The sequence below is a fragment of the Parasteatoda tepidariorum genome, chromosome 3, assembly GCF_043381705.1.
Source record: "Parasteatoda tepidariorum isolate YZ-2023 chromosome 3, CAS_Ptep_4.0, whole genome shotgun sequence".
Taxonomy (NCBI): Eukaryota; Metazoa; Arthropoda; class Arachnida; order Araneae; family Theridiidae; genus Parasteatoda; species Parasteatoda tepidariorum.
Window position 1 is genome coordinate 85,871,806 of NC_092206.1, and position 27,982 is coordinate 85,899,787.

Genomic DNA, 27,982 nt, shown 5'->3' on the forward strand with positions numbered 1-27,982 from the left:
CATATTTCTGACAAATACAAAGACACACATAAACAACCACTGACACTTGTTCAAATGTTACACATAATGGCGGTGCATAAACACATAAAAATCATACTCACATTCCTCCCAATATCATTTCTCATCTCAGCACCTTTGTTCGGACATTTTTTTTTTTGAAAATAAAATAAGTATGGGAGCATGATTTTAATAACGTCCTTCGACACAGTGATATACTGTACAATTAAATATACACATTACATTTATATAATGTACGAAACAAAAATAAATGGGTACACCACAGGTTGACGATGTGTCTTCGCACACTTATTCTTTTGTTGATTCTGGACACTGAAGCAGAATGGAATACCAGCTTGTGTATGAGTTGAAGGTGACTCGGCAACCTTAACCACAGCTTCTCCATCAATCTTAAGATCTGGGCAGTTTTCATAAGTCATCCTTCTAAAGAGGAAATAAATTTGATTAATTTACAGAAAGTTTGTAAAACAAAAGTTACCATACTCTTAAAGGGAATAAAAAGTATTTTCTACATAAGTAAAAGTCATATCCTTCTAAGGTATACGACTGGAGGAAGAAGTTTGCATAGCAAAATTTAGCATACTTTCAGCTTTTAAAGGAAATAAAAATTATTACTCTTAGTCATATTCTTTTACGGTATTCGACTGCAAGAAAATCAAAGATTATTTACCAAAATTTCACATATTTTAGTTTTTAAAGGGAACAAACAGTATTTCTCTAATTGATATTCCTTTAAGGTATTCATCTGGGTGAAGATCCAAGCTTGTATAACAAAATTTAGCATACTTTTATCTTTTAAAAGGAATAAAATGTTTTGATCTAAGTGTTATCCTTCTTAGATATCCGACTGGGTAAAAATCAAAGTGTGTATAACGAAATTTAGTATACTTTTAGAATTTAAAGGAAATAAAAAGTATTGCTCTAAGTGTTATCCTTTTAAGGTATCCGATTGGGTGAAAATCAAAGTTTGTATAACAAAATTTAGCAAACTTTTAAGGGGAATAAAAAGTATTGCTCTAAGTGATATATATCTTTTTAACGTATCCAATTGGGAAAAGATCAAAGTTTGTATAACAAAATTTAGCATACTTTTATCGTTTAAAAGGAATAAAATATTCTGATCTAAGTGCTATCCTTCTTAGATATCCGACTGGCTAAAGATCAAAGTGTGTATAATGAAATTTAGCATACTTTTAGAATTTAAAGGAAATAAAAAGTATTACTCTAAGTGATATCCTTTTAAGGTATCCGATTGGGTGAAGATCAAAGTTAGAATAACAAAATTTAGCAAACTTTTAAGGGGAATAAAAAGTATTGCTCTAAGTGATATCCTTTTAAGGTATCATCCGATTGGGTGAAGATCAAAGCTTGTATAACAAAATTCAGCATACTTTTATCTTTTAAAAAGAATAAAATGTTTTGATCTAAGTGTTATCCTTCTAAGATATCCGACTGGGTAAAGATTAAAATTTGTATAACAAAATTTAGCATACTTTTATCTTTTAAAAGGAATCAAATTTTCTGATCTAAGTGTTATCCTTCTTAGATATCCGACTGGGTAAATATCAAAGTGTGTATAATGAAAGTTAGCATACTTTTAGAATTTAAAGGAAATAGAAAGTATTGCTCTAAGTGATATCCTTTTAAGGTGTCCGATTGGGTGAAGATCAAAGTTAGAATAACAAAATTTAGCAAACTCTTAAGGGGAATAAAATGTATTGCTCTAAGTGCTATATATCCTTTTAAGGTATCCAATTGGGTGAAGATCAAAGTTAGAATAACAAAATTTAGCAAACTTTTGAAGGCAATAAAAAGTATTGCTCTAAGTGCTATATATCCTTTTAAGTGCTATATATCCGATTGGGTGAAGATCAAAGTTAGAATAACAAAATTTAGCAAACTTTTAAGGGAAATAAAAAGTATTGCTCTAAGTGCTATATATCCTTTTAAGGTAACCGATTAGGTGAAGATCAAAGTTTGTATAAAAAAATTTAGCAAACTTTTGAAGGGAATAAAAAGTATTGCTCTAAGTGATATCCTTTTAAGGTATCCGATTGGGTGAAGATCAAAGTTAGAATAACAAAATTTAGCAAACTTTTAAGGGGAATAAAAAGTATTGCTCTAAGTGATATATATCCTTTTAAGGTATCTGATTGGGTGAAGATCAAAGTTTGTATAACAAAATTTAGCAAACTTTTAAGGGGAATAAAAAGTATTGCTTTAAGTGTTATCCTTTTAAGGTATCCGATTGGGTGAAGATCAAAGTTTATATAACAAAATTTAGCAAACTTTTAAAGGGAATAAAAAGTATTGCTCTAAGCGATATCCTTTTACGTTATCCGATTGGGTGAAGATCAAAGTTTGCATAACAAAATTTACCATACTTTTAGTTTTTAAAGGGAATAAAAAGCATTGCTCTAAGTTATATCCTTTTGAGGTATTCGACTGGGTGAAGATAGGTTAGCTTCCCAAAGCATCTTTGAATTCTTGATTTTCGATTTCTAGAAAAAAAGTTATAGTAGTTTTTCCGAATGCTGACTAACGAAACCAAAATAAAAAGTAAACTCCCGAAAGCGAAACAAAAATGTTTTTTTTTTTATTACTCTTTGAGTATTCTACCCCTTTTTTTGAATAAATTATATTTTTGAGACAAATAAAATTCTCTTTCGTATTATAAATTTTTTTTTGCTCTCAGAGTTTTCTTCCACTTTAAATGAATTTTTTGAAGAACGCTAATTTTGAAAAAATGTTTTTTAATGAATAATAAAATGAAAATTAAAAACCGATTATTAAAGTAAAATATGATTATGAAATGAAAACTAAAATGAATAATTAAAGAAAAAGTTAATACAGAATTTTTACTTTGAAATTTTTAATGTATATTTTATATAAGGTAATAAATGTTTTGAACCAAAAGTTTAAGTCTAAGTGTTAATTTGTTATTTTCACCAAGCTTTAATTAAGAATATTTAGATTTTCTCCTTAAGAATATTTAGAATTTTCCTTTAAACATTCATATTAAACAATATATTTAGTTCCATTTCCTTGTCTCTTTAAAATTTTTTTAAGCTTTTAGTTCAAAACACAAGTAATCACATTATTGATCTTGAAAAAAAAGTATTTGAAATTTATACATTACAATTTGTTGTAGAGTTGTTAGCGTGACTTGAAAAATGTATAGTTTTTAAGCTTAAACTTGCAAATATTCAAAAAAAAATATTTAATAAATTTCTAAACTTTACTTTAAATTTATAATTTTTTAACCCTTGTTTACCAAACGTAAAATTAAAATTTTAACTAAGCATTTAAAAAAAAAGTCTAAACTAGTTTGTTACCTTAAAGTGGACAGAATCGTTCATTGGAATATTATCTGAAAATATAATATAATTTCAATTGAAAGAGAATAGTTTGAATGGTAAAAATTGATAACGATAACAAAGTTCATAAAGGATCAAAAATCGGGGTTTAAATAGTGTGAAGCAACATTTATTGAATGTGATAAAAATTGGTTTCTAAAACTATAGAAGTATCAAAAGGTGGTTCGCAAAGTATTTTTTGACTACTAAAATATTAACTCAGTTAAAGATTTGACAAAATAAAGAAACCATGGGCGAAAAACAGAGTTCTGTTTGTTGGAGCTCCATTTCTTAATTACTATGTCAAGAACGTCAAGAATTGGTCAGTTTTGATCGAAATTCATCAGAGTTCAGCTGATAAAATTGTTATATTTGTCAATAATATTATCGAAAGCTACCAAATTGGAATAGCTGGTAACCCATGCCTGGAAATGTCATCATACGCCCCTACAGACACTTTCCTATTATGAACTGTCTCTTCGTGTGTTTCTGAATAGGTCATAATAGAAAAGCGCTCCCAGCCGCGTACGATGACATTTCCGGGTATGGGTTCCTACGCAATTTTATTCATGAGGATGTGCCCTAACTCCTTTAAAAGTTTTTCGCAATATTTATACGACCCCCTGTTATATATAATGTTTTAAAACTTGCACACTGAGACGAAAAATAGACTAAAAAATATCAACTTTAAAAAAAATAAATAAAAACTGTAGCTTATCGAAAGAAATTGATTGCAGATTTGAATTGAACGATACGAAAATATTTTAAATCAGTTAAAAAATCTTATACAAAATAAATAAATAAAAAATAAATAAATAAATAAAAAATAAAAATCCCAGAAAGCAAAATAAAAAAATGTTCTCTAAAATATAACTAAGAATAGCTTCAGAATGACGCAAATAATCAAGTTGAATCAGAACAGGAAGACAAATTTACTTTAATTTTGATATAAAATATTTTCTGCAGCGTCTACAGTAACGATAGTATATAGCCAACTATAGAAAATCGCACATTGATTTGAGATAGGGAAAGTAGTAAAATGTAAACAGAAAAACAAATTTAGTAAAAAAATTACGTCAAAACATTCTTTTTTAAAAAAATTAAAAAACTTCTTTGAAAATACCAAATGATAATAAATTTTACCAAATGACACACATTTTAAAAAAATTATGCCAAAAAATGCATACATTTCGTGCAGCCGACAATAATTACAGCAGAGATGCGACGGGCCACTAAACATGTAAAATGTGATGTCGAATAAAAAGCACAAACTTATTGAAAAAGATGAATTTTAGTAACTCTTTCAAGCACATATCTCTCAGTTTAGTATTAAAAGAAAAAAATTTTCAATTTGCATTGTTAATCACGGTGGTAGTTACGATTTTAAAATTAAATAAAAAAAAAAGAAAAAATAGTTTCTACCACATCTAGCATTTTTAGTAGCCTGTGACATCCTGATGAAAAGAATTAAATCAGTATTATTCTCTGCCAATAGATGGCAACAAAATACTAGTTCGTTTTCGTAGAAATATCTCTGCAGACTCTATGACAGAAAAATCTGTTAATAAAATTATGGGTTATCAATTTTTACTAGTGAGGTCCACATTTTCCTTCTTTTCACTTCACATTTCTCACTTTGAAGCTCTAGTTATCGATGGATAGTCTCCAGAGACATTATCTTCAACAAAAAAAAATTGATTTAAAAAATTAAAAAAAAAACATCTTTAAATTCTAATATGGAATTTATAGTGTGGTCTTTTAGTCTCTCAGAAAAGTAAAAAAAAATTTGGGGTCTCTTTAAATGTTTGTATAAAAAAAACTTAAAGTGATGTTTATTTAAAAAAAATAATTTATAATGTTCTTTATATTTTTTAGGGCACGGCAAAGATTGGTTAAATGAAATATTGTTTACTATTGCACACAATTTGATGCGGTGGGTAGCTAAAACTGTTCTGGTGGACACATTCTCGATTATTGTACGGCTAATTTTAATGAATTTTAAAGATAGCAATTTTTAGCAATAAGTTTAGATGATAGCAATAAAATTAAATTTTGGAGCTTTTTTTCATTTTTATTTCGGTTAAGGAATTGAAATTTGTTGAATTTTGATACGCAGTTTAGTTCATATTTTAGAAATGTTTTGGTCATTTTTGAAATAAAATATAATTATTTTTTTAATATATTTATTCCTTGAATGTGGTTTGATAATTGTAGATTTGTAAAACATACAATTAACACATTTTTCGAGTTTAAGTTATTAAAAACTAACCACGAAATTTTATATAATCTTAAACTTAATTAAACTTTAAAATAAAATTGTCGACATGCTTTGATAATTTCAGACACTAAAATGATACACGAAAAAAATAGAGATAAAAGTGAAAAAAATCGAGAAAAGATAAAAATGAATTTAGGTTGATAAATATATGATCAAAGTGAAAAATTGAACGATGGATATGATGAAACTATGTATACGTACAAAATGTTTTTAAACAATAAAAACTGCAGCTTAAAAATGAAACAAAAGTGAAGCATGGATCGAGAGTTATATGTAGGCACAGATAGAAAATGTATGTAACTGTAGAATTTTATATTATGCTTTCAAAGTTTTGCGAATTGAAAAGCACATGAAATAAGAGATTCCGTGCATATGTGAAACCTGATTTTATTTTTGTTTACAACAGATATACATTTCTTTTAAAAATACGTGGATCATCTCGTATAGTTTGTTGAGTGAATCAAACATACTTTGTTCAAAATATAATAAAACTTTAATTTTGGAACTATATACGAATTTCTGTTAGCATATCATTCCCCGCAAACAGTATCAATTGTGTGGCAGTAGATTTCATATAATTAGCAGTATATTTTATTTTATAATCGACGTTGAATAGCAAACCCGATTCTGAGTTAAGACTCCCAATGTTCAACTCCGTAGCCTTGTAATTTTGAACCTAATTCAAAGATGACAAGGGAACTCCTGGGGGCCGGGATAGCCTGGTCGGTAGGGCACTGGGCCCATATCCAAGAGGTCGTGGGTTCGATCCTCGCCGGCCGAAGACTCCCCGTGTAGTAAATGGTGACTGATGCACGTCGAGTCTCAAAGTCCTCTATGTTCCCTCAACAAATCAATACCTCTGGGGGTACTGATCCAGGAGTTTCCTTGTCTTCTGGATTGGTTCAAAATTACAAGGCTAAAGAGTTGAACGTTAGTAGTCGTAAACCCATGAAATTGGGTCGGCTGTTTAACGACGGTTATAAAATGAAATAAAAAGGGAACTCCTGGATCAACTGTTGGAAGAAATCTGCCTTCGTGGAGGACTTTTTGATGGAACTAACCAGCATGTGCGTTACATGGAGAAGAAAACCACGAAAGTGCTCTATCTCTGAGCCACCACGTCTGTATTAGTAGTATATGGTTTGATAAATATTTCTGGTACATAATATATTATTTCTAGGGACTGCAGGATAGGATTATTTGCTGACGACATTGTACTTATGTGCCGTGGTCTAGACATCAACAGAATCGAATCATGCCTAAATTTTTTAAGACATAGAATACAAGATTTTGATGGGGGAAGTAATTATTGTTTAACTCTCTCAAATCTATAACTAGTTTCTTTACTAATAATAAGTATTGTTATTGTCCCATTTTTTTAACCGGTCATCTTTTGCAGGGCGAGAGAGACCTCACATATCTTGATTTTGTACTCAAATCTAAAATCTCGTCTAATAAACACACTGTCTTTTTAGTAACTGGAACAAGAAAGAGACTTTATACATTATTTGCTTAATATATTAAAGCTTATCTCAAGCTGTGATTACTGCGTTGATGCCCGAACTTTGAAGATAACTTATATACCTCTAATTAGACATATTCTTGAATATGGAAACCAAATCTATCAAGCCGCTTCAGACACAAACCTTGTTGTTGTCTTGTCCAAGTGAGCAGACGAATCAAAAACACCGAAGACGTCTGAAATTCTCCTGGCAATGTCGAAGACTCTTGGTGAATAGATCAGTTGATAGTCTATGGGTTTTGGTCTAAGTTGTAGTGTTTAGCCAGTGTAGAAGGACAATTAAAAATTTGACATGGATAAAGTTGGATTTCAGGACAGTGAGGAGTATTGTAACTTTTGGCCATCAAGGGATAATTTCATTCCTTTAAAGTGTCCTTTGCGCAGTTTGGCTATGGTAGTTGAAATTATCCGGTTGCAATTAAGTTCTGGGATAAAAATATTTTTAGGTGGTTGGAAGGTCAGTTTAAGTCTGACACAAACCTTAAAATTCTAGAAAAAGTACAAGTGAGCTCAGCCCGCTTAATTACGGGGAGGCAACATAGCACTCCAACTAATATTGTCCTCTATATGGCTGATCTGCAAATTTGCAACTAAGAGGCATTCTTAATCTTAAAAAGTACCTCAGTAAGATTTTGAGATATTGTGATCAACATCGTACTGCATACTTTGCATGTGGATGACAAAATAATGAGAAACCGAAGAAGAATAGTTTACTCATTCACATTGTAAAGATAGAAATTTAGCAATCTTCAGTGGAGTTTAATTCCTTAAAATTTATAGTATCACCATTGGACTCAATGCCCAAAGTATATTTTCATAGAGAATTAGTCATACTAATAAGTCACCTCAACATTATACATCCTGAAGATAGACTGCTTTGGAGGTGATTAATAGTACTCATAAGGAGGCAATTTTGATTTATACAGATGCTGACAAGAATACACTGGAAGTAAGGCTTTCGTTAAATTTGATGAAGATTTCTTAAACACAGGAATACTACTTACTGTTCCATTTTGTACTCTAAATTGATAGCCATTGCTATGGGACTAAATTGTGCTTCTAAGCTACATTTGACTGAAGAAATCTGAATTCTGTTAGGCAATCGAAGTGCAATTCAATATTTGTAAATTTGGGGACTTCTCAGGGGCCAATAGGGAATGAGAATTTCAGCGAAACTCAGGATTCTGTCTGGTGCTTTTGTGCTTCATCTGCAATGGCTTCAATTCCACATGAATTTAAAATATAACGATAATATTACTGATGGTCTTGAGAAAGATGGCACTTCCCTGACTCAGGTTAACGCGAAACTTGTGTTGAACCTTGAGCTACACTCGAGATGTAAGGCTTCTATAAGCACCTCTTGAAAACAACCGCCACCACATCCGTGATATCATTGTGGGAGTCCTGGTGCTTCAATTTGTTTTAATGGTTACAAGAGAGATAAAACTGCTTTAATTCGACTGTCTACTGGACATTTAACTGTTTACTGACTTCTATAAATACCTCTTGGAAACAACCGCCACCACATTCATGGTGTCTTAGTGGGAGTCCTGGTGCTTCAACTAGTTAGTATAAACACCTCCTTGAAATAATCGTTACCACATCTGTGGTATCTTAGTGAGAATCCTGGTGCTTCAATTTGTTTTAAAGGTTACAAGAGAAATCAAACTGCTTTAATTCAACTTTCTACTGGCTTCTATAAAAACCTATTGGAGACAACCGCCACCACATTCATGGTATCTTAGTGGGAGTCCTGGTGCTTTAAGTAGCTGTAAACACCTCTTTGAAACAACAGCCACCACATCCGTGGTATTTTAATGAGTGTCCTGGTTCCTCAATTAGTTGTAAAGTTGACAGGAGAGATTAAACTGCTTTAATTCGACTGTATATTGGACATTTAACTGTCTACTGGACATTCCTATGGGGCTAAGACATTTTGCACCAAGTGTAGTGAAGAAGAAGGAAATTCGCAACATCTAATTAATTGCGTTAATTTGATACGCGAGGACCTTCTGAAGAGATATGTGTGTGTTTTAGAGATGTTTAAGGTGAGAAAACTCATGGATTGGATCTGATTCAGAGCAGAGGGATAAATATCATCACCATCATGATTTAGTAGAACATTTGCGCTCTATAAATAATTATCCTTTTTAAAACATGAATTTAAGAACTAACAAAGGCAATTTTAACAGGTNTTACTATGAAAAATTGATGATATTTTTCGAAAAGTGAAGAAATAAAAAAATTTGTTCACATGTGCCCCCCTCTCCCCTACTTGGGAATTAGATATGCTAATTAAATTATATTTTCTAGAAAATTTTTTTGCAGCTATAAAACTGTAACTTTTTAAATAATAGAAAACAATTTTTACTTCAAAGTACAGAGTCACAGATTGCTTAGGGCAATCATTACATGGGTTTCCAGTAAATGAAGTAAAAAATACAATAGCAAAAAAATAAATTTTTCATATTTATTAGAAATTTTAAATTAAGTTTGTTTGTCTGCTTCTTATGATAAAAAAAAACGCATTGAATATTTACCAAAATAAATTATTTAAGGAGCAATTTATATAAAAAGTAAATTATAGTAGAAAAAAATGTAATAGTACTTATCGAAATTTCATCTGTTTAAGTATTAAAAGCAAATTTTCTTAATTCAAACAAATTCAAAAGGATATTCCCTGAAGCGCAGTTTTCAAATATTCTCATAATTTTGAAAAAAATATTGGTTATTCTTTTATTTATTAACATAAAATCCTCTTTATTTAACAAAATAATTTTTTCATTCATTTTTATAGATGAAAAATTAAATATATGTAATGTTTGGTTCTATCTTGAAATCGCTATTTATTTTTATTTCGTTAAACTTTATTAACATGTAATTATTTACATAAAATGAGCATTTCTTTAATTAAAAACGAAAATAGACTTTATTAAATAAATAATTTGATTGAATTCAAAGGTAAAAACATAAGTTGTAATCTTCTTACAACCATAAAACTTTCCTGGCATTTATATAGTTGTAAACACTATATAAGAGCCAGGTATTAATAAAACTTTCCTGGCGCTTATATAGTTGTATTTTCAGTCATTATCTAGCCATATCTATTCGTACAATTAATTGTGGGATTACCGGATATTTCTAAATGAAAAAAAAAGAAAGGTTAAGGGAGACAGAAATGTGTGGTTTGTTTTGATTTTCGCTTAGGAATCTTGTTTCATTATCAACAAGATGCAGAAGTAGCTACAAAGTGTATAAAGATATGGGAAGAATTATATATTAAGAAAAATTTATGCCTCCTACGGCATTTCAGATCTGAAATATTTGCAAGAGCATTTGATAATTTCGTCATGAAACTCATCCACGTTGTTTCAAGAATTGAATATTTTGAAAAAAATCGTATTATAAATTTTCTAATTAGCAGCGCCATCCTTTGACTAAGATCTTAATTAATTTTCAAATTTTGTCTGACTAAAATCATGTTTCTTTAACTGAACGCAACAAATGGTATATTTATATCTCCTCCCGTTATTTACTTAAAGTGATTTTTCAAATTGTTGATAATTTTTGGAAAATACGGAACATTATTTTATAAAGTAATGACAATAAATTAATCTGTTTAAAAGATATACAGTAACATCATGGGCAACAAACATCGAATGTACTCCATGAAAAAAGGTTTTTCAAAATTGAGCAAAAATATATAAAATAGCTCAGAAACAAACAAGAAAATAATCGAATTTGAAAAATTCAAAATTGAAATATCGTATACTCATTTTTGAATAGCGTATACTCAAATGTGTGAGAGAGATGGTCGTGGACTGTAGACAGGATTCAAACAAAGGAAAGGTTTTTTTAAAAGAAAATTAATTAATTTTAACAACAAAAATGAAAAGCTATTAAATTCTAATTTAAGCTATAAAAAAGTGTTTAAATTCATTATTTAATGAATAAATAAAATACCAATAACATAAATTACTAATGTTAAAATTCTAATGCTGTAAGCTAAAAGAATCCTCAAATTTTAATATGCTAAAAAAATAAATGAAAACAAATTACTTTTTTTTTACAGGACGTCCTTACATACACTCTGTTTTTGTTTGATACAAAGAGAAAAAAAAATAACGACTGGCGCTGAAAATCGACTTGGGTATATTTTTCTTTCAAAAAAGTCTCTTCTGTTCCTTTTATTTGATGAGAAGCGTATAGTTTTTTCGAGTAATCGATTCTTGCATCAAACATTGCAGAGGACTTTTAATGAAAAGATAAAAGCTAATAAACTAATTCATTTACAACTGCATTAACAAGGGCATTTTGTTAAAAAGTAATTTTCGTAATGAATTAAAGAGGTATGTATGTTTAAAAATGTTAGTCATCAATTAAGGATATTTAGAAATGCGCTTACAATAGAAAACAGAAAGAACACAAAGCGTATTGATGTTTTTATTATTTTATTACATACTCCCTTTGAAAAATGCTACATGTAATACTTGTAACAATGCATCGTGTATACTGAGCCTTCTCGAATGTTTATTTTTCATTTGATTAATAGAGAATATTTTATCTTAACAATGATATTACATAATACGAGGTAATATTGGTACTTTTGAGTTTGTCATTGTGTTTTGCCTTAATAAGACAACATAAAAAGAGTTACTTTCGGTTTATTTTTTTATTAAAAAAGTACAAAAAAGGCTAAAAAAAGCTTTATGAAAATTATTAAAAATAAATCTGTGTAATAATTATTAAACTTTTATTTTGAAAAATTTGAAGTTAAGTATTTAAAAGTTTTATTAGAATAACTAAAACGAATTTATAGATTTTTGAATACAGTCGATATTCAATTTATTTGCAAAATCTTTTCCGCCTTGAAAAAAAAAATCAACGTAAGCAAAAAAAAAATATTTATAGAATAGATATTTCTAGATAAGTCGAGATATTTATATAATTGGCATCTTCGTATGATATATTGCAAAATATTTTATTTTAAAAACAAATTTTGTTTTTATCAGTTTTCTGAAATTCTATTTTAGCGTTTATAGGATTAGCAATGGAAAGAAAATATTTGTCGAAATCAATCGAGAAGCACTTACGCTGTCTTTTCAATTGCGCGGCGCAATTGCTTTGCGTTTGATTTCGTGAAAAAAGGCTTGACAACTACTTTCTTTCCATTTCTTATGCTATAAATTCTAAAAAAGAATTTTATAAGATAATTTTAAAATAAATTAAAAATAATTTATTAACGATTTAAAAAAAAACTTTTTAATAACTCCTCATTTGTGAATGAAAAGAGTTATGATGACCTGGAATAACGTTCTTCTGAGAACTTATCAAAATCCAAACTTTCGTTTGAAATTAAAAAATAATAATTTCAGATTCATGCAACATTTAAATATTTCTCAATTTCGAAGCACTTACATGGTTTTTTCAATTGCACGGCAATTTTCCTATCAGGTAAACGAGCTGTCGTGCAATTGAAAAAAAAAAAACACAATTGCTTTACGATTGATTTCGAGAAAAGTAGCTGGACAACTATTATCTTTCCACTGATAGTCCTATAAACTCCAAAATACAATTTTATGGGATAATTTTAAGATAGATTAAAAACAATTTAATAACAATTTAAAACTAACTTTTTTTGGATTTAGCAAGATCAACAAAATTTACATACTCCACATCTGTGAATGAAATGAGATATGAGGATCAGGAATAACGTTCTTTTGAAAATCAAAATCCAAACTTCCATTTGAAATGAAAATTAATAATTTCTAGTTCATGCTGAATGAACATTCAAATATTTCTCTACATTTTCATCCAATCAACTTGAAATGCAAATTGAAAAAAAAAAAAAAAAAANAGTACTTACAGTTGGTGATATCCTCTGAAGGGCTCCTTCTTCCTCTATCGTTTCCATCTCCGTTTCTGTTCCTTGAGATTTATCTCCTTCATTATCATCTCCACCTGCGTCTTCATTCTCAGCATCCTGCTTCTCTTGTTCTTCCCTTTTGTGCACTTCCACCCAGTAGTCGTAGTTTTCTCGCAAATGTATGGTTTGCAAGCATCTCACTTTTCGGTTCTGGAGAGGTCGGCTGCTTTCGGAGGAGGCATCTGTGTACGGATTAGATTAAAAAGAGAAATTATGAAACAACTGAATAACTTTTGACTTAATCATCGTAATTTCCCGTATTCACACGCAATCTTAGAGAGGTTGACCTTGAATTACTTTTTTTCATTAGCGCTAATGAAATTTGTTCCTTCTTTCGATGAACTCCGGATCTTAGAATGGGAAGGTGGGGCAAAAGAATGTTTTTCTAAGGCCCTGTAGTCGCATGAAATGATGTTTTTTGCAAATAATATGGTATTTTCATAATTGCAAAAGTTACTAATATCTGTTAGGTCAAATTTAGCCTATCTTTAGCCAGCTCTTATTTTCTTTAGCCTATCTTAGCTTTATACTAAAAGTGGCGCTAAACGTCAATATGGTGAAAAGCAACGGTTTTGAGAAAATGAAGAGTTTTTGATGCCTAAATTTTTAATAGCTAAACACTTACCCCGATGTTGCATTATCTGGGCTCATAAGGATTTGCAAAAAAAGGAAAATAAGGTATTGTTTTTGATAATTTTCTTCTAGGTGGGAAAATGTATTCAAATTGCAGATTTTTAGAAAAACTTTAATAATTTTTCAAACATTTTAGTTATTTAAAAAGCCCAGATAATTCTTTACAGCAAGATTTCATACACAATTTAAAATTGCAACTTTGCTTCAAGTGTAAGGCACTAAAAATGTGATCTTTTTTCTATTTTCCTCGGTAAAAGAGCTTCGAAAAACCATGTTTTATGTTAAGAAATTGGTTCGAAAATTTCAGTTCTTCAAAGTTATACTACTTTTTGCGTATTTGCCATTTCTCTGGAACTGTTGAACTGAATCAAATATTTTTGTATAAATTATATGTCGTACAAACTGTGACATTAAGTCACAGCCTAATTTCTAAATATCCCGTTTTATTAATCAAAATACTAATTTTTCGGCTTAATTTATATTTTTTGATACAGTTTTTATTGTCTTCATCTTTTTTTCTTCTCGCCCCTTAACGCGTTAGCGCAATGAGGACATTTTCCCCAGGAAGCTCCTTGCACATTCCTCAGACACTCCTTTTCTTGGAAAAAAAGCTGTCGGCGACCTTTGATGTCAACACATGTTTTTAGTTACGGTACGGTCGCCGTTAGTATTTAATTCTGCTTAAATTTAAGGGGTTAGTTAACTCAGTTCAGTTCGCTCCTTAAGCTCGATTTTTTTGGCTTTTTAGGAAGTTTAACTTCCACTTCTAGCTATTTCTTTAAATACCGCCCATTTTCTGGGAGCGGACACATTCGAAATTTAGTTGTCAACACNTGTTCCTACATTAGAAAAATAAGTTGGAGGATGGGAAGGGGGGTGCTGCGTTAACAGTAAGTTAAATCTCAGAATGTACAATAGTTGGAAATCAAAAGTCAAGTCTGGGTTATACATAACAATAAAATCGCAATTTGATACATAATAATAGAAACAAAAAAAGATAAAAGAAAAGAAAATTATTTACACTATATATAGGTACTAACTCCACTGCACTCCGTTCCCCCTTTTATATAATTTTTCACCACATCTCCAAAATTCTTGAATTGTCTCAAAGACGACAGAACGTCTAGGATTCCAGAATCATCGTGCAAAGACCTCGCAAAAGCCAGCCAGTCTCGAAAACTATCGCGACTGGCAGGACAGAAAGGAACCAGTCCGTAACAGTATCACGTGAATTTGGTTTCAAAAGTACTACCCTATTATAGTAAATGTTTTTTCAGTATTCTGAGAAATACCATGAGAAAAAAAAAGTACGCATAAGGTAAATAAAAATATATAGTCTTAAAAAATAATAACCCGCATAATTTCTACTAAAATTTTTATTTTTGTCTGAGTTCAAGGGGGGTGTTTAAACCCCTAAACCCCTCCCTTGCGTACGCCACTGAAAGCCCAGATAATTCTTTACAGCAAGATTCCATACACAGTTTAAAATTGTAACTTTGCTTCAAGTGTAAGGCACTAAAACGGAGACTTTTTTTTTTATTTTCCTTGGTGATAGAGCTTCGAAAAATCATGTTTTATGTTAACAGAGTGGTCGAAAATTTGAGTTCTTTAAAGTTCATACTACTTTTTGCGTATTTGCCATTCCTCTGGAACTATTGAACTGAACCAAATATTTTTGTATAAATTATATGTCGTACAAACTATACATATTTCTATCGGGAAAAGATTTTTTCTCCTTGCTTCTGTTCCTTTCCCCCAGTCCTGCTCTCCTTAATTGGTTAGGTGCCTCCTGGAGGCAGCTGTTGCTTGAGCAGGAAAAGATTTTCGATGTTTTCATGCGACGGGGTCTTTTGGACCTGGTGTAGGATTTCCTACACCAGGGAGATGAGCAATAACAAGAACAACAACATATATTATTTTTTTCAGAACGTAGAAAGGTCATTTTTTTATCATCACACAAGTATGTATCATTACATAAGTAAGTAAAAGTATGCAAGTTTTGTATCTTGAGTAACGTAAATTACATTATGTACTGGTTAATTAGTATATTTAAAATTTAAAACTCGAACTATTCGTAATACTTTGACCACATACACAATTTTCAACAACCCAGTTTTACATAAATACGCCAGTTTTATTTACTTCTCCTTCGCTCAATTTAAAAATTCTTTTTCTTTTGTGTTAACCTATGAAAGCTAACTATCTTGTAGATAATTTAATACTTGATTTGTATTTCTAATAAAGGCTTCGTTATTTAAACTTTTTCTACTGTTCTAAGAAGCTTTTCTATCGTTTATTAGAAAGAATGGCTACAAACGAATAAAAATTCCTCTCCTTTATTAGTCACTGTTTTTTCATTTATATAGTTTGATCATTAAAATAATTAGGATTTGTGAGATTCAAATTGCATATAATTTTCATGAAGAGCGGTGATAACATTTATTTCATATCTAGACTAGTAATGTATCTAAATAAAAGGTTTTATAATAAATAAAAAAAAAATGGTGCTTAATTAGTATGACATTAATTTTAATTTTTAATTAATATTTAAATTTCATTAATTTTATTTTTTAATGAAGTAGTTTAGAAAGTAACTCACTTGGCGTTGAATTATTTTCAGCAGACTGTGCATTCTCTTCAGTGTATTTCAAAGTTAATGTATCTGTTTCATCAGAACTACCTGAAAAAATATCAGGAAAATATCAAAATTTAGCATTTTTAGAGGTTTAGTATCAATGCATTAAAAATAATTGTAGTTAGATTAATAGAAAAAATATTTAAAAAAAATAAAAAGAACGTAATAAATAATTAAAACAGCAATAACAAATATAATGCTAGAATTGATGCAGAGTGCTTCGTTATCGCAACCCTTAATTCAGAATCCTAATTAAAAATGAAGATAACAAAGCACACATAACAAAAGACACAAATTAATGCTTGCTCAAGGAAAGAACAAAAAAAGTCTATTCAAAATCTGACGAATTCAGGTGGGGGGGAATTAGAAACATCAAAATCAGGCTGATTGCCTTGTTGTGTCTGGCATTAATATTTCTAATACCATCTTCTTCAATAATCACATTTAGTTATTTGTTTTTGATTTTGATGAAAAGAAGTATCTAGTATCATTCATTAAAATATTCGTATGTGAAATGAATAATTCACTTCATTCCTGTTTCAAATAAATTATGATTTTTAATCTATTATTTCTATCCTTTAAAATATAAAAATTGCATTTTATTAGGTATATTTTGTGGATTTTATCGCTAATAAATTGTGGTCAGATAATTTGAGAAAGAGAACATTACACAACTGAAAAAATCACTCTAAAAATTATAAGAAAGAATTTTTTTAAACTTTTTGCTAGGTGACTGTGATATAATACGAATCATATCACGGATTTAGATATATTTTATACATCTTCTTCAATGAAATTTGACCAAATGAGTTTAAGATACAAATAACTAACGAATTCTATCAAATAGCGATACTTTACATAAAAGCCCTGTTCAAAAATGCTAATTATATCATGCTCATTGCTAATCAAAATATTACCATAGGAAAATTCACACAGAACTTAAAAAAAAATTGTTTAGAGAAAACGATACCGAATGATTCTTTTAACACTTCATTTACACTCTCATTGTGTTAGCAGAAGTTAAGTTGTCGTTTGCCCTACTGGTGTGAGTTCAATCCTGACAGCCGATACGACTACCGATGCGTCGGGGCTGAAACTCCTTCCGTTGGTTGTGGAAGTCAGTAGAGAGGAGTACCAGCTCAAGTGCTGTCCACGTCGTCGAACCAGGGGCAAAATTACGGGTCATTCTTACCATGGCCGTTAAAAAGATAGAAATTGGAGATAGCTGTTAAAACTCACGCGTCTATAATTGTTTGTAACTTAAGCTATTGCTTGCTTACTGGAATTATTTCTAAAACTTTTTGTATTAAAACTTAGAAAACTTTTTTTCGAGTAGAATTGAATGAAAAAGAATGCGGAGATTGTTTTTTAAAATTTTGAAAATTGATTATATTCAACATCCCTTACTTTAATTTTTAAAGCATTTTCTTAATTGTGGGCTCCTTGAAATTTAAACCTTAATACGAATATTATTTATGCTCTTTATTTCGCAACACTAACCACTTTAAATTTATGACAAATTCAATGCGACTTTTACGAAAGATTCTATGGTATCATTTGCGTCATCATCATTTAGCTTTTAATTTTGCAAATTTCTTTTAAACAACGAAATAATAAATAATATATTAAAATATAAAACCCATTATATATATTTAATGATTTTGATATCAGATATTTCATGATTGAACTAGAACCAATTTTAAAATAAAAAAATTCTTATCACGATGCATTTTTAAAGTTCTTTCTAACCATATTCATATTCAATGAAAAATGAAAGTAAATTTCGCTCAATGTATTTTTATAAATATTTCTAAGCATTTTTACATTAAATGAAAAATGAAAGTAACGCAAGAAATGCATAAAACTAGTAAATGTATTTTCTTAGAATTATTGCATAAGTCTTATGTACAATTGAAAATGTGAGACAGTTAGAGTAAAAAGATCATTAAAAATATATTTTTACCGCAATTTAAAATACTCTCAATTTGTTGCATGATTCAAATGAAACAAAAATAAAAGTCATTATAGTCATTAAATAAAAATTCTGTAATACTCTTCATTTTATGAATATTTTCAGACTCATGGATCAAATATAGAGGCATGAGCAAACCTAATTTAAATTAGGTTTTTATTACTTTATTTATATCATGGAAAATAACAAAGAGCAAAACAAACTAACGAATAAAGCGCATTCAATTATAATCGGTTAACTAAACACTCCGAGTGCTTAGGCAAAAAAAAAAAAATTATTATTATTTTAAGGACATTATTTTAGAACTGCTAAAAGGTCACGCAAGCGTCAATTCTTAGATAAATGCCGGAGGTAAAACTAGTTTGTTAATGGTTGCGAATAAATTAAAGGGTTTTAGAAATTTTGGGGGATAAAGGAAACAAAACGCATTTTAAGAGTTATTCAAATGAGTAACAGTTCTAAAATGAACATTAAAATATTACAATAAAACATTAAAGGCGTTTCAAAACAAAATAAACGGAGTTTTTCTGAAGTAATTAAAATATTTCCATCTGAACGGAAAATAGGAATAACTAAAAAGGAAGGAAAAAAAAGATAGTTATGAATAAAAATTGTTTTTACCCAAGTTATAAGTAATAAACGGAAAATAATGTTAGGGCTTTTGTGTATTTTTGCTCACATTTACATATAAATGGAGACAGGAGTTCTGCATTCAGCATTTCGCTTTCCTCTGTGAGATTAAAGAACTGAATAAATATAGCTTATTATGAGGGACAAAGAAATGTGTTGGGTCTCCAGGATGTAAACGATTTTATTCGAAAATTCGGGAAATAAATAGAAAATTTAATCTTTGAATTTACATTACTTTCAGTGGAAAAAAATAAATTAAAGTTATTAAAAACTTGGGCGAATTACAATTAGATTAACCATGCGTTGTTTTGGTGGTACATTTCTCTTTAAGCAATGCTGAGTTATTTCTGCTGTTCTGTTTGAGGATTTTTGACTTCAGCTGTTTCTTGACTGCTTATAAAAATGACCGAGATAATTGCTTACTTTATCGTTACGTAATAATTGCTTACTTTATCGCTACGTAATAATTGCTTACTTTATCTTTTTATTCGAGAAAGTTAAATTATTATCCCAAGAGAGATTTTTTTAAAATTAATTAATTACTAAACTTTTTGGAGAGCAAATGGTGGCAATAAATATCTGGTCTTCGCACCACACTCTCCAACCGTCCAGTCCTTGCGCATACGTTCTGAAACGGTCTGGGGACCTTTAGGCCTCATTTTAATTTTCGGTCCCATTGATACGAGCGGGATAGAGTATTAGCCAAGTAAAATACTATAAAAACACTGTGAGAGATTGGGTTTCTTTCTCACTAACTCCTTATAAATTTGCCAACTTTTATCGCTCTGTTCTGTCACCCTCTTGGTGGTCTAGTATCTATCATGAAGTAAATGCGGTTTCACATTATCATCTGCTACTGACTAGTACTTACTACAACCAATCACTTTTAATTGATGAAGATAAAAAGTTACTCAGAAAGATCTTAGAGAGACTTTATACTTCACTGAGTCAGGTTAACTTCTTCAATCCCTGCGAGCAAGTGTTAACCCTTCCATGCAAAATTTTGATTAAATTTATTTCCCCCTTTTTTCATTATTTTGTATTAATTTAGGTAAAAAAATGTGAAAAATATTACATTTAGCTTTATAATAATTGATAGTTATGAAATACAGTATGTAACACCGGTGTCTTTTTCTGCATTAAGGGTAAAATCTTCAAAACTCGGCTCATTTCCTCACAATAATTTTTTAAATTTGCACTTATCTGTAGTTAGTTTGATCTAAAAGAAATAGTTATTCGTCATTTTTATTTTTTTAGTTTACAAAACCAATTAATGAGAAATTTTGAACAGGATTCATAAAAGAACTATTTTATTAGAATTTTATATTTTAGTATAAATATGATTCCTATAATTTAACAGATTATTTTAGTATTTATTAGTCTATTTTTTATAAATAAAAAAAAACTATTAGTTTTTTTTATAAAAAACTTAATTTTTTATTAATTTTAATATTTTTTTATAAAAAACTTATAAAAACTTAATAGTTAAAAAAACTATTAATCTATTTTTTATAATTTGCTCGTAATTAGAGCGTTATTTGCTCGTAATTAGAGCGCCAGAAAAAAAATATAGATAAAAGGGACACCGGTGTCAAATCTGCGTCAAAGGGTAAAAGTGTAATTAAATAATTGCATTGGATTGATGATTGATTTAGAATAATCTATTTAGGAGGAAGAAAGATGATTACAAGGGGTCAAAATCTTTCTATGAGATAGTCAATCTTGAAGAAGGTGCAATTCGACCATGTACCCAACCCTCATCCCGGGAAATTAAACTCGTCCGGTCAAGGGAAGCTGGGGAATGTCTCTATCGCTGAGTGAGGGGTTTCAATGAGTGGAATATTTTTTAAATATATAACAGTTAAATTTGTTTGTTAAAGTTAAGCTACAGTTAAGTTTTTTTAAAATTAAAAATACAACTAGTTAATTTTAGAAAGGAAAAAAAAAGCCGAAAGGAAATGAGTAATTTCCCTCAGCTCTCAACTTACCATTGTCATCTGTGCTCTCAGAATCATCTTCCCAAACCCCTGGTAGAAGGCCAGCTTCACCATAGGCATTACAGAGAGGGGCAACCAAATGAGTAATGAAAGACTCTTGCAATTTTGCTAATTGAGGATTTTTCCTGTCCATGTAAGGAGACACCTGCAGACCCAACTCTGCTTCTTCATCACCCTTTGGAAATATCATGGAGCATATTTTAAAAACCACACTAATTTTTAATGATTCGAATAAAAAGATTGAGTGTTGATAATTAAGCTGTTGTTACTAAAATATAGAGCACTAAAACAATGCAAATTTCGATCAAATCAGCCGTTGTTAAAGATGGTTTTAGAGAAGGAAATTTTTTTAACAATACGTGTATTATATTGCTATTGTATAAAAAGAATTAGGGAATAGGAAAATAATTAGTCTCCAGCGGCAACTATTATTCAGCACTTTATGTCTGTCTTGGTAAAAGCGTGGTGTTAGCAGAACTGTCTATTTGGCTAATTTCTCGGATAATTATAATTACTTGTATTTAAATAAATCCATTTTTTCTTGCTATCTTATAAAGAACGTATGGACTAAATTTGAGACTTTTATCTTCGTAAAAACGTGTTGTTTTGTTTCACGGTCAATTAGGCTAACTATCCCGATAATAACAAAATATGGAAAATAAACTTTTTAATTTTTCTTTACATCTGATAAGGAACACACGATCCAATTTTGATGCTTCTTTCTTGGCAAAAATGCGTTAAAGTACTTACTGCCAATTCTTTTTTTTCTTTAGTCTTTTTATTGATTTCGTAAAGAACACATGATCCAAAATTGAGACTTCAAGCTCCTTAATGATGCTTTTAAATTGAAGTAACATTAAGTTAAGAAAGTCTTGCAACAAATTTAGCGTTATTATAAACAATTTTTTAAGTGACTAATGCCAAAGATCAACATACTAAGCAATGAGCTCTAGGAAAATAACAACACACTTACGGGTTTACAAAGATAGTTTATTCTACAGAAAGCAATGCACGAATTCTTATTTATTCACAAAAACAACTTTGTTTTCAAATCACGGTAGCTAATTTCTATTACAAATAATGCCATGCCGATGAAAGCTTATTACATCGATTCGCTAGTCACAACTGACGGAAGAAAGAAAATTGTCATTTTAGCATGAAAATGAGCTATAAATAGGTAATTTCACACATTTTTAGAAATACTAATTTGGTGTTGGATCGTAATAGCATAGGCGGACTGTTGATCATTCACATAATCCGGAACAACGAATGAAAGTAATTAAGTATTACAGAGCGAGCAATAAATTTTTTTTTTAATAATTAAAAGCTGGCAAACATCACTGGCGCTACTTCTAAAATATTTGACAAAACTGAAATGTCAATAATTTTATTTAAAACAATGAGAAAATTCAGTTTTTTAAAATTAAAAATCTAATTAAAAAACCGAAAACTGAGCTTCGTAATTTGTGTATGCAGACACACACAATTCCTAATTTTATTATATGTACAGATTTACATTATAAATGTTGCATTTTATCTAAGCATTAAAGTTAAATACATAAATTCGAATCATAAAGTATAAATTGTTACAATAGAATATAAAATCTTTTGCGTTTATCTTCAGATTCTGAATCTAAAACGTAGCTTTTAATTAGTCAAGATAGCAAGCGCTTACCTTAGGCCATAATTGCACCGATCATTAGGGAATATTCTAATAAGCGGCTATCGAATGCTTACTTGTTCATAAAATTCCTCGGCTATCCTGTGCGTCCACTGAACGTGAATATCGTGTCGTTTACAGGGGCCGTTGATATCGGCCAGTTTGATGCACATTTCCATGGCTAACAGTCTATCGGCCTCTGAGAGCCAGTCGATACCCGGTGCCTCGACATCATTAGCCTGAAATGAAATGCGGTTTACTCAGTTATGCATCTTAGCTGATAATGCATCGGAACTTCTTACAAGATAATTGTTGATGAACAAACTGCTTAAATCGAGATTAACTGGATTAGAAAGGACGTAATCACTTATAAAATAAAATGGCATTTTATTGATAGATTTAATTTAAAACACTTCTGTAGAGAAATATGGATGTTATAATAAGATATCATCATCAGTGCCGAATGAAGAAAAAGGTTTTAGAATTGTTTCTGGCATTGATGATGCTTGTTTACAGTACCGAAACAGATTTTGGTCCTTTCAAATTTTTTATTTGCGTTTCATAGATTATTTCCTAAATGATTTTTACTTCAAGACTAATATCCTTTTGTAACAAAATTATTTTTACCAAATAAATACATTTTTATAAAATTATTGTTAAACAAACTGTTTCAATCGAGATTAACTGAATTAGAAAGGACGCAATTACGTATAAAATAGAATGGTATTCTATTGATGGATTTAATTTAAAACATTTCTGTAGAGTAATATGAATGCAATAATCAGATACCATCATCAGTGCCAAATGAAGAGAAATGTTTTAGATTTGTTTCTGGTACTGATGATAATCGTTTATAGTATCGAAACAGCTTTCGGTCTTTTAAAATTTTTTATTTGAGGTAAGTAGTTTATTTCACACATAATTTATACTTCAAGACCAATAACCTTTTGTAACAGAATTATTTTAACCAAATAAATAATTTTTTATAAAATTGTTGGTAAACAAATTGTTTCACTCGAGATTAACTGGATTAGAAAGGACGTAATCACTTATAAAATAGAATGGTATTTTATTGATAGATTTAATTTAAAATACTTCTGTAGAAAAATATGAATGTTATAATAAGATACCATCATCAGTGGCAAATAAAGAGGCAGGTTTTAGAATTGTTTCCGGCACTGATGTTACTTGTTTACAGTACCGAAGCAGATTTCGGCCTTTTCAAATTTTTCATTTGCGTTTCATAGGTTATTTCCTACATAATTTTTATTTGGAGACTGCTAACCTTTTCTAACAGAATTATTTTAACCAAATAAATAAATTTTTATAAAATTGTTGGTAAACAAACTGTTTCTATCGAGATTAACTGGATTTGAAAGGACGCAATTACATATAAAATAAAATGGTATTCTATTAATAAATTTAATTTAAAACATTTCTGTAGAGTAACATGAATGTTATATTATGATACCATCATCAGTGCCGAATGAAGAGAAATGTTTTAGGTTTCTTTCTGGCACTGATGATAATAGTTTATAGTATCGAAACAGCTATCATTCTTTTCAAATTTTTATTAAAATTTTAAAGGTTATTTCCTGCATAAACATTCCAAGACTAATAACCTTTGCAAAGTTATTTTTACCAAATAAATAAATTTTTATAGAATTGTTGGTAAACAAACTGTTTCAACTGAGATTAACTGGATTAGGAAGGACGTAAACACATATAAATTAGAATGGTATTTTATTGATAGATTTAATTTAAAACATTTCTGTAGAGTAATGTGAATGTTATAATAAGATACCATCATCAGTACCGAGTTAAGAGAAATGTTTTAGATTTGCTTCTGGCACTGATGATACTTGTTTATAGTATCGAAACAGCTTTCATTCTTTTCAAATTTTTTATTTGCGCTTTATAGGTTATTTCCTACATAATTTATACTGCAAGACTAATAACCTTTTGTAACAGAATTATTTTTACCAAATGTCAGATAGTGACAACAAAATTGATTTATAGTCAGTCTGTTTCCAGCTTCCGTAGATATTCTCTAATCTCATGTCTCTTAAATGTTATGTATTCTTTATTCTTACTAGTGTTATTTTTTGGTGTTTTATTTTGTATCTATTCTGTGATTCCTAATTTTGTATATTTTAATGAATAATTTAAAGATAGTTGGTATTCGCTTTTATTGTAGAACAGTTTCAAAAGTAGAGAGCGAGATTTAAAACCGTTCTTCTAGAATATTTTAATTTTGTTATTTCATTTCATAAATGCCTATAAATCAACACAAGACACAAGAAACTTTAAAGCGACCCAAGTTCTTTTCAGACAGCAACAACAAGAAATTAATTTTGTAAGTCTTGTGCTTTTTAATTAATACGTAAAGATGAAAGCATTGTTTTGGTATTATTGCAAATTTACTTTGACAGAGAGTTTTAAGTCTCCTTTATTGAAATTTAATAAAAACGTTTTACCTGAAGTAATTAGAAAGGTCTGTTTTTTTGTTACTTTAATTCAAAGTAATTATCATGGATCATATTTGAGAGAGTTAATTACAGAGTGATGAAATTTGTTTTATTTTTACCACATTTGCTTGACATGAATAAACTATGTTGATCGCGTGGGATGTTTAATTCAAAGGTATATCAATAAGGCAAAGTGCATTACAAAGTGCATTTTTATCTTACATTTTTTTTACGGCAGTGCGTAGGTTATTTTCACTACAAATTAAAAATTTATAAGTAAGCATATTCAGTTTCTTCTTAGCTTAAAGCTCAGGATTTTTTGCCTTGAATTTTTGTATTATAGAATGCTAAATAAAAGCGTGATGCTTTCTGAAATAAAAATCTTACGGGAGTAGAAATTTTTTCCAAGTACGAAATGTTCAGAAACTCATTCATTATTCTTCAATGAATGAACAACAGAATGGTGATCTCGAAATGTTAAATCAATAATAAAGAAACGACGGGTACATCAGATAGTGAAACCTACTCCCACGCAATCGGGGAAGGATAATTTTCGTTATCTTTTTTTTCTTTATGGATAGAATAAATATATCTCTGAAATCTTATATTAAATGAGTACTAAACAAATTGCAAGTGTAAAACAAGTGGTGCAGAACTATCATTAGCAAATAAATGATAATCCTAAATAAATAGTTGAATTTACCGTATTAGATTTCCATTTAATAAATAAATGACTTAATACAGAATATCTGCAAGTTTTCTAATTATTACGTTATTTTTATTAAAAGATAGCTGCTAGAATTATTTGAATTGTTAGAATAAAGATTAATTGGTATTTAATAAAGATTAACGGAAAGCACAAAAGGGTGTTTTTAAAGTTTCACAAGTGCTATAGGTTAAAAAAGATTTCTTTTCCGATTCACGAAGTAAACAAAAAGATGCTAATTTATTTTCAGAACTTTTTGAGTGTTTTCAACTGTACTTAAAATAGTCATAGAGTTTCATCAATTTTCTTATTATTTAATTTTAAGCGTTCTTTTTCTTTTTTATCTTTTTTGTAACTAGAAGATTTTTTCAACAGTCATTTGTGAACCTTGTGGAAATGATCTAGGTCAATTTTCCCCAATTTCGAACCATTGTTTCTAATATTTTATAACAGCCGACTAAATTTTGGACTTACGACTACTAGTGTTCAACTAAGCAGCCTTGCAATTTTGAACTCAGTCCAGAATACAAGGGAACTCTTAAATTAAGTATTGATGAAATTTGCCTCCGTGGAGGACTTTTTTAAGGAACTAACCCATGATCCACTGGGTATACTTCACGTCAGCATTGTGGTCGGAGCAAGCCGGATGCGGAATTCGTATTGACCAGCTATAGCTGGGATTCGAACCCGGTTCACTTCATTCGGAGGTGAACGCTTTATTCCTAGAGCCATCGTGGCTCAATTTCAAAATATCGGCATGATTGGATTCATGGATACCAGTGAAGCTGATATTGAAGAATCTGGCTGGATATCAGCTGGATATTCGTAAATTCGAAGCCGCATTAAGGATGAAGACCATTCCTTTCATTTGACAGCTCAGACTTTAACTACAGAGCCATCATTACTCGTTTTTTCTTCAAATGGTTGAAAACAGGCATCTTCTACGTTAACAGAACTGAAATCAGCACTAAGTCAAATTTTTTGATTATAAATCGCTAAATACAATAAATTTCATGGAATAAGTAACTTTCTGAAAATAATGTTAATCGAAATTGCATTTTTAATACCTTGTATTAAATATCAGATCAAAATTAGGTATATTATGGGTCAAAATTTTAAGCAACATTAAAATAGAAATTTTTAGCGTAGGCTGGAGTGAAGCAAGTAGAGACCGCCGAGATCTGCATTGCTATTATTCGTTCGATAAACAAATCGTATTTTTTTTTTTGGATTAATCATTCATCTATTACTATCATATCCTACTTTTATGAATTTCGGTGAAAATCTAATCATCAACGTAGGTATTAGGAATCTCAACCACTACTACATCAAATAATAAATAAAATTGAAAAATTTTGGGCAATACAATGAAAAGCCACATTTCCTAATTGCTGATGTGAACATTTTTTTTGGCAAAAAACACAAAGATTTCCCTGTCAGCAATACAGTGTATTCATGTATTGCATTAATACCCAAAGAATAGGAAAAATTGCTGTTAAATATTATAGTGTCCTAAGCTCTTCAAATACAAATAGAAAAAGAAACCAGGGAGATATCGTAAGCTAAGTCATTAGTACAGAATACATTTTAGTAGCATTCAACTATTAGTTATTTTTAAATAGATTACCTTCGCGTTGAATTCCGCAACCAGATCAAAATGCCTCTTCAAATCTGTAGCCAGAATGCACTCAATAACCAAAAAACGAAACCTCTTGAACTCAGCAGTATCCAGGTGGTAGAGAAAATTGTATTCTGGTCTAGAAAGGAACAAGTTCCATGCCGATGCCGCATGATGATTTTCTAAAACTGAACGATCATTGTAGAGTACTGCCTAAGACAAAGAAATTAATTTATTAATAAGGAAAAATTAACTGAAGAAATGAGGGGAAAAGAAATTTTAAGTGACATTTCAATGAATATGAGTAAATTGGGTTAAATATTTTGAGTTGGAATCGCAAATAAAGATTGTGCCTTGATTCTATTTCACGTTCAAATGTTTCAAAAAAGCGAAATTTACAAATCCTTAACCCTCATTTTAATTGTTGGTCCGTCATAACTTTTGTCTTAATTTGCCGTCCACTTTCTGACTACTAGTTGCTAAATGTACTCGGAAACTTCTTAATTCTCAAATATTGTCCCTTAGGGCTTTCATTCAAAAAGATCATATATATATATATATAT

General features: G+C 29.8%; 1 protein-coding gene across 2 annotated transcripts in view; it reads right to left on the bottom strand.

Annotated features, from left to right (window-relative positions):
- Positions 1-312: 312 nt before the first annotated feature.
- The window catches only part of LOC107436844 (cGMP-inhibited 3',5'-cyclic phosphodiesterase 3A), a 286,371-nt gene continuing 258,701 nt past the window's right edge, over positions 313-27,982 (bottom strand). For both annotated transcript variants that reach the window (XM_071178926.1, XM_016048661.3), the window contains exons 10-15: positions 27,429-27,632; positions 22,705-22,866; positions 20,959-21,142; positions 16,333-16,413; positions 13,041-13,282; positions 313-441 (exon numbers count right to left, since the gene is read on the bottom strand). In XM_071178926.1, coding sequence (XP_071035027.1) covers positions 427-441; positions 13,041-13,282; positions 16,333-16,413; positions 20,959-21,142; positions 22,705-22,866; positions 27,429-27,632 — 888 coding nt within the window. In that variant the 3' untranslated portion in view covers positions 313-426. The remainder of the gene's footprint in view (positions 442-13,040; positions 13,283-16,332; positions 16,414-20,958; positions 21,143-22,704; positions 22,867-27,428; positions 27,633-27,982) is intronic.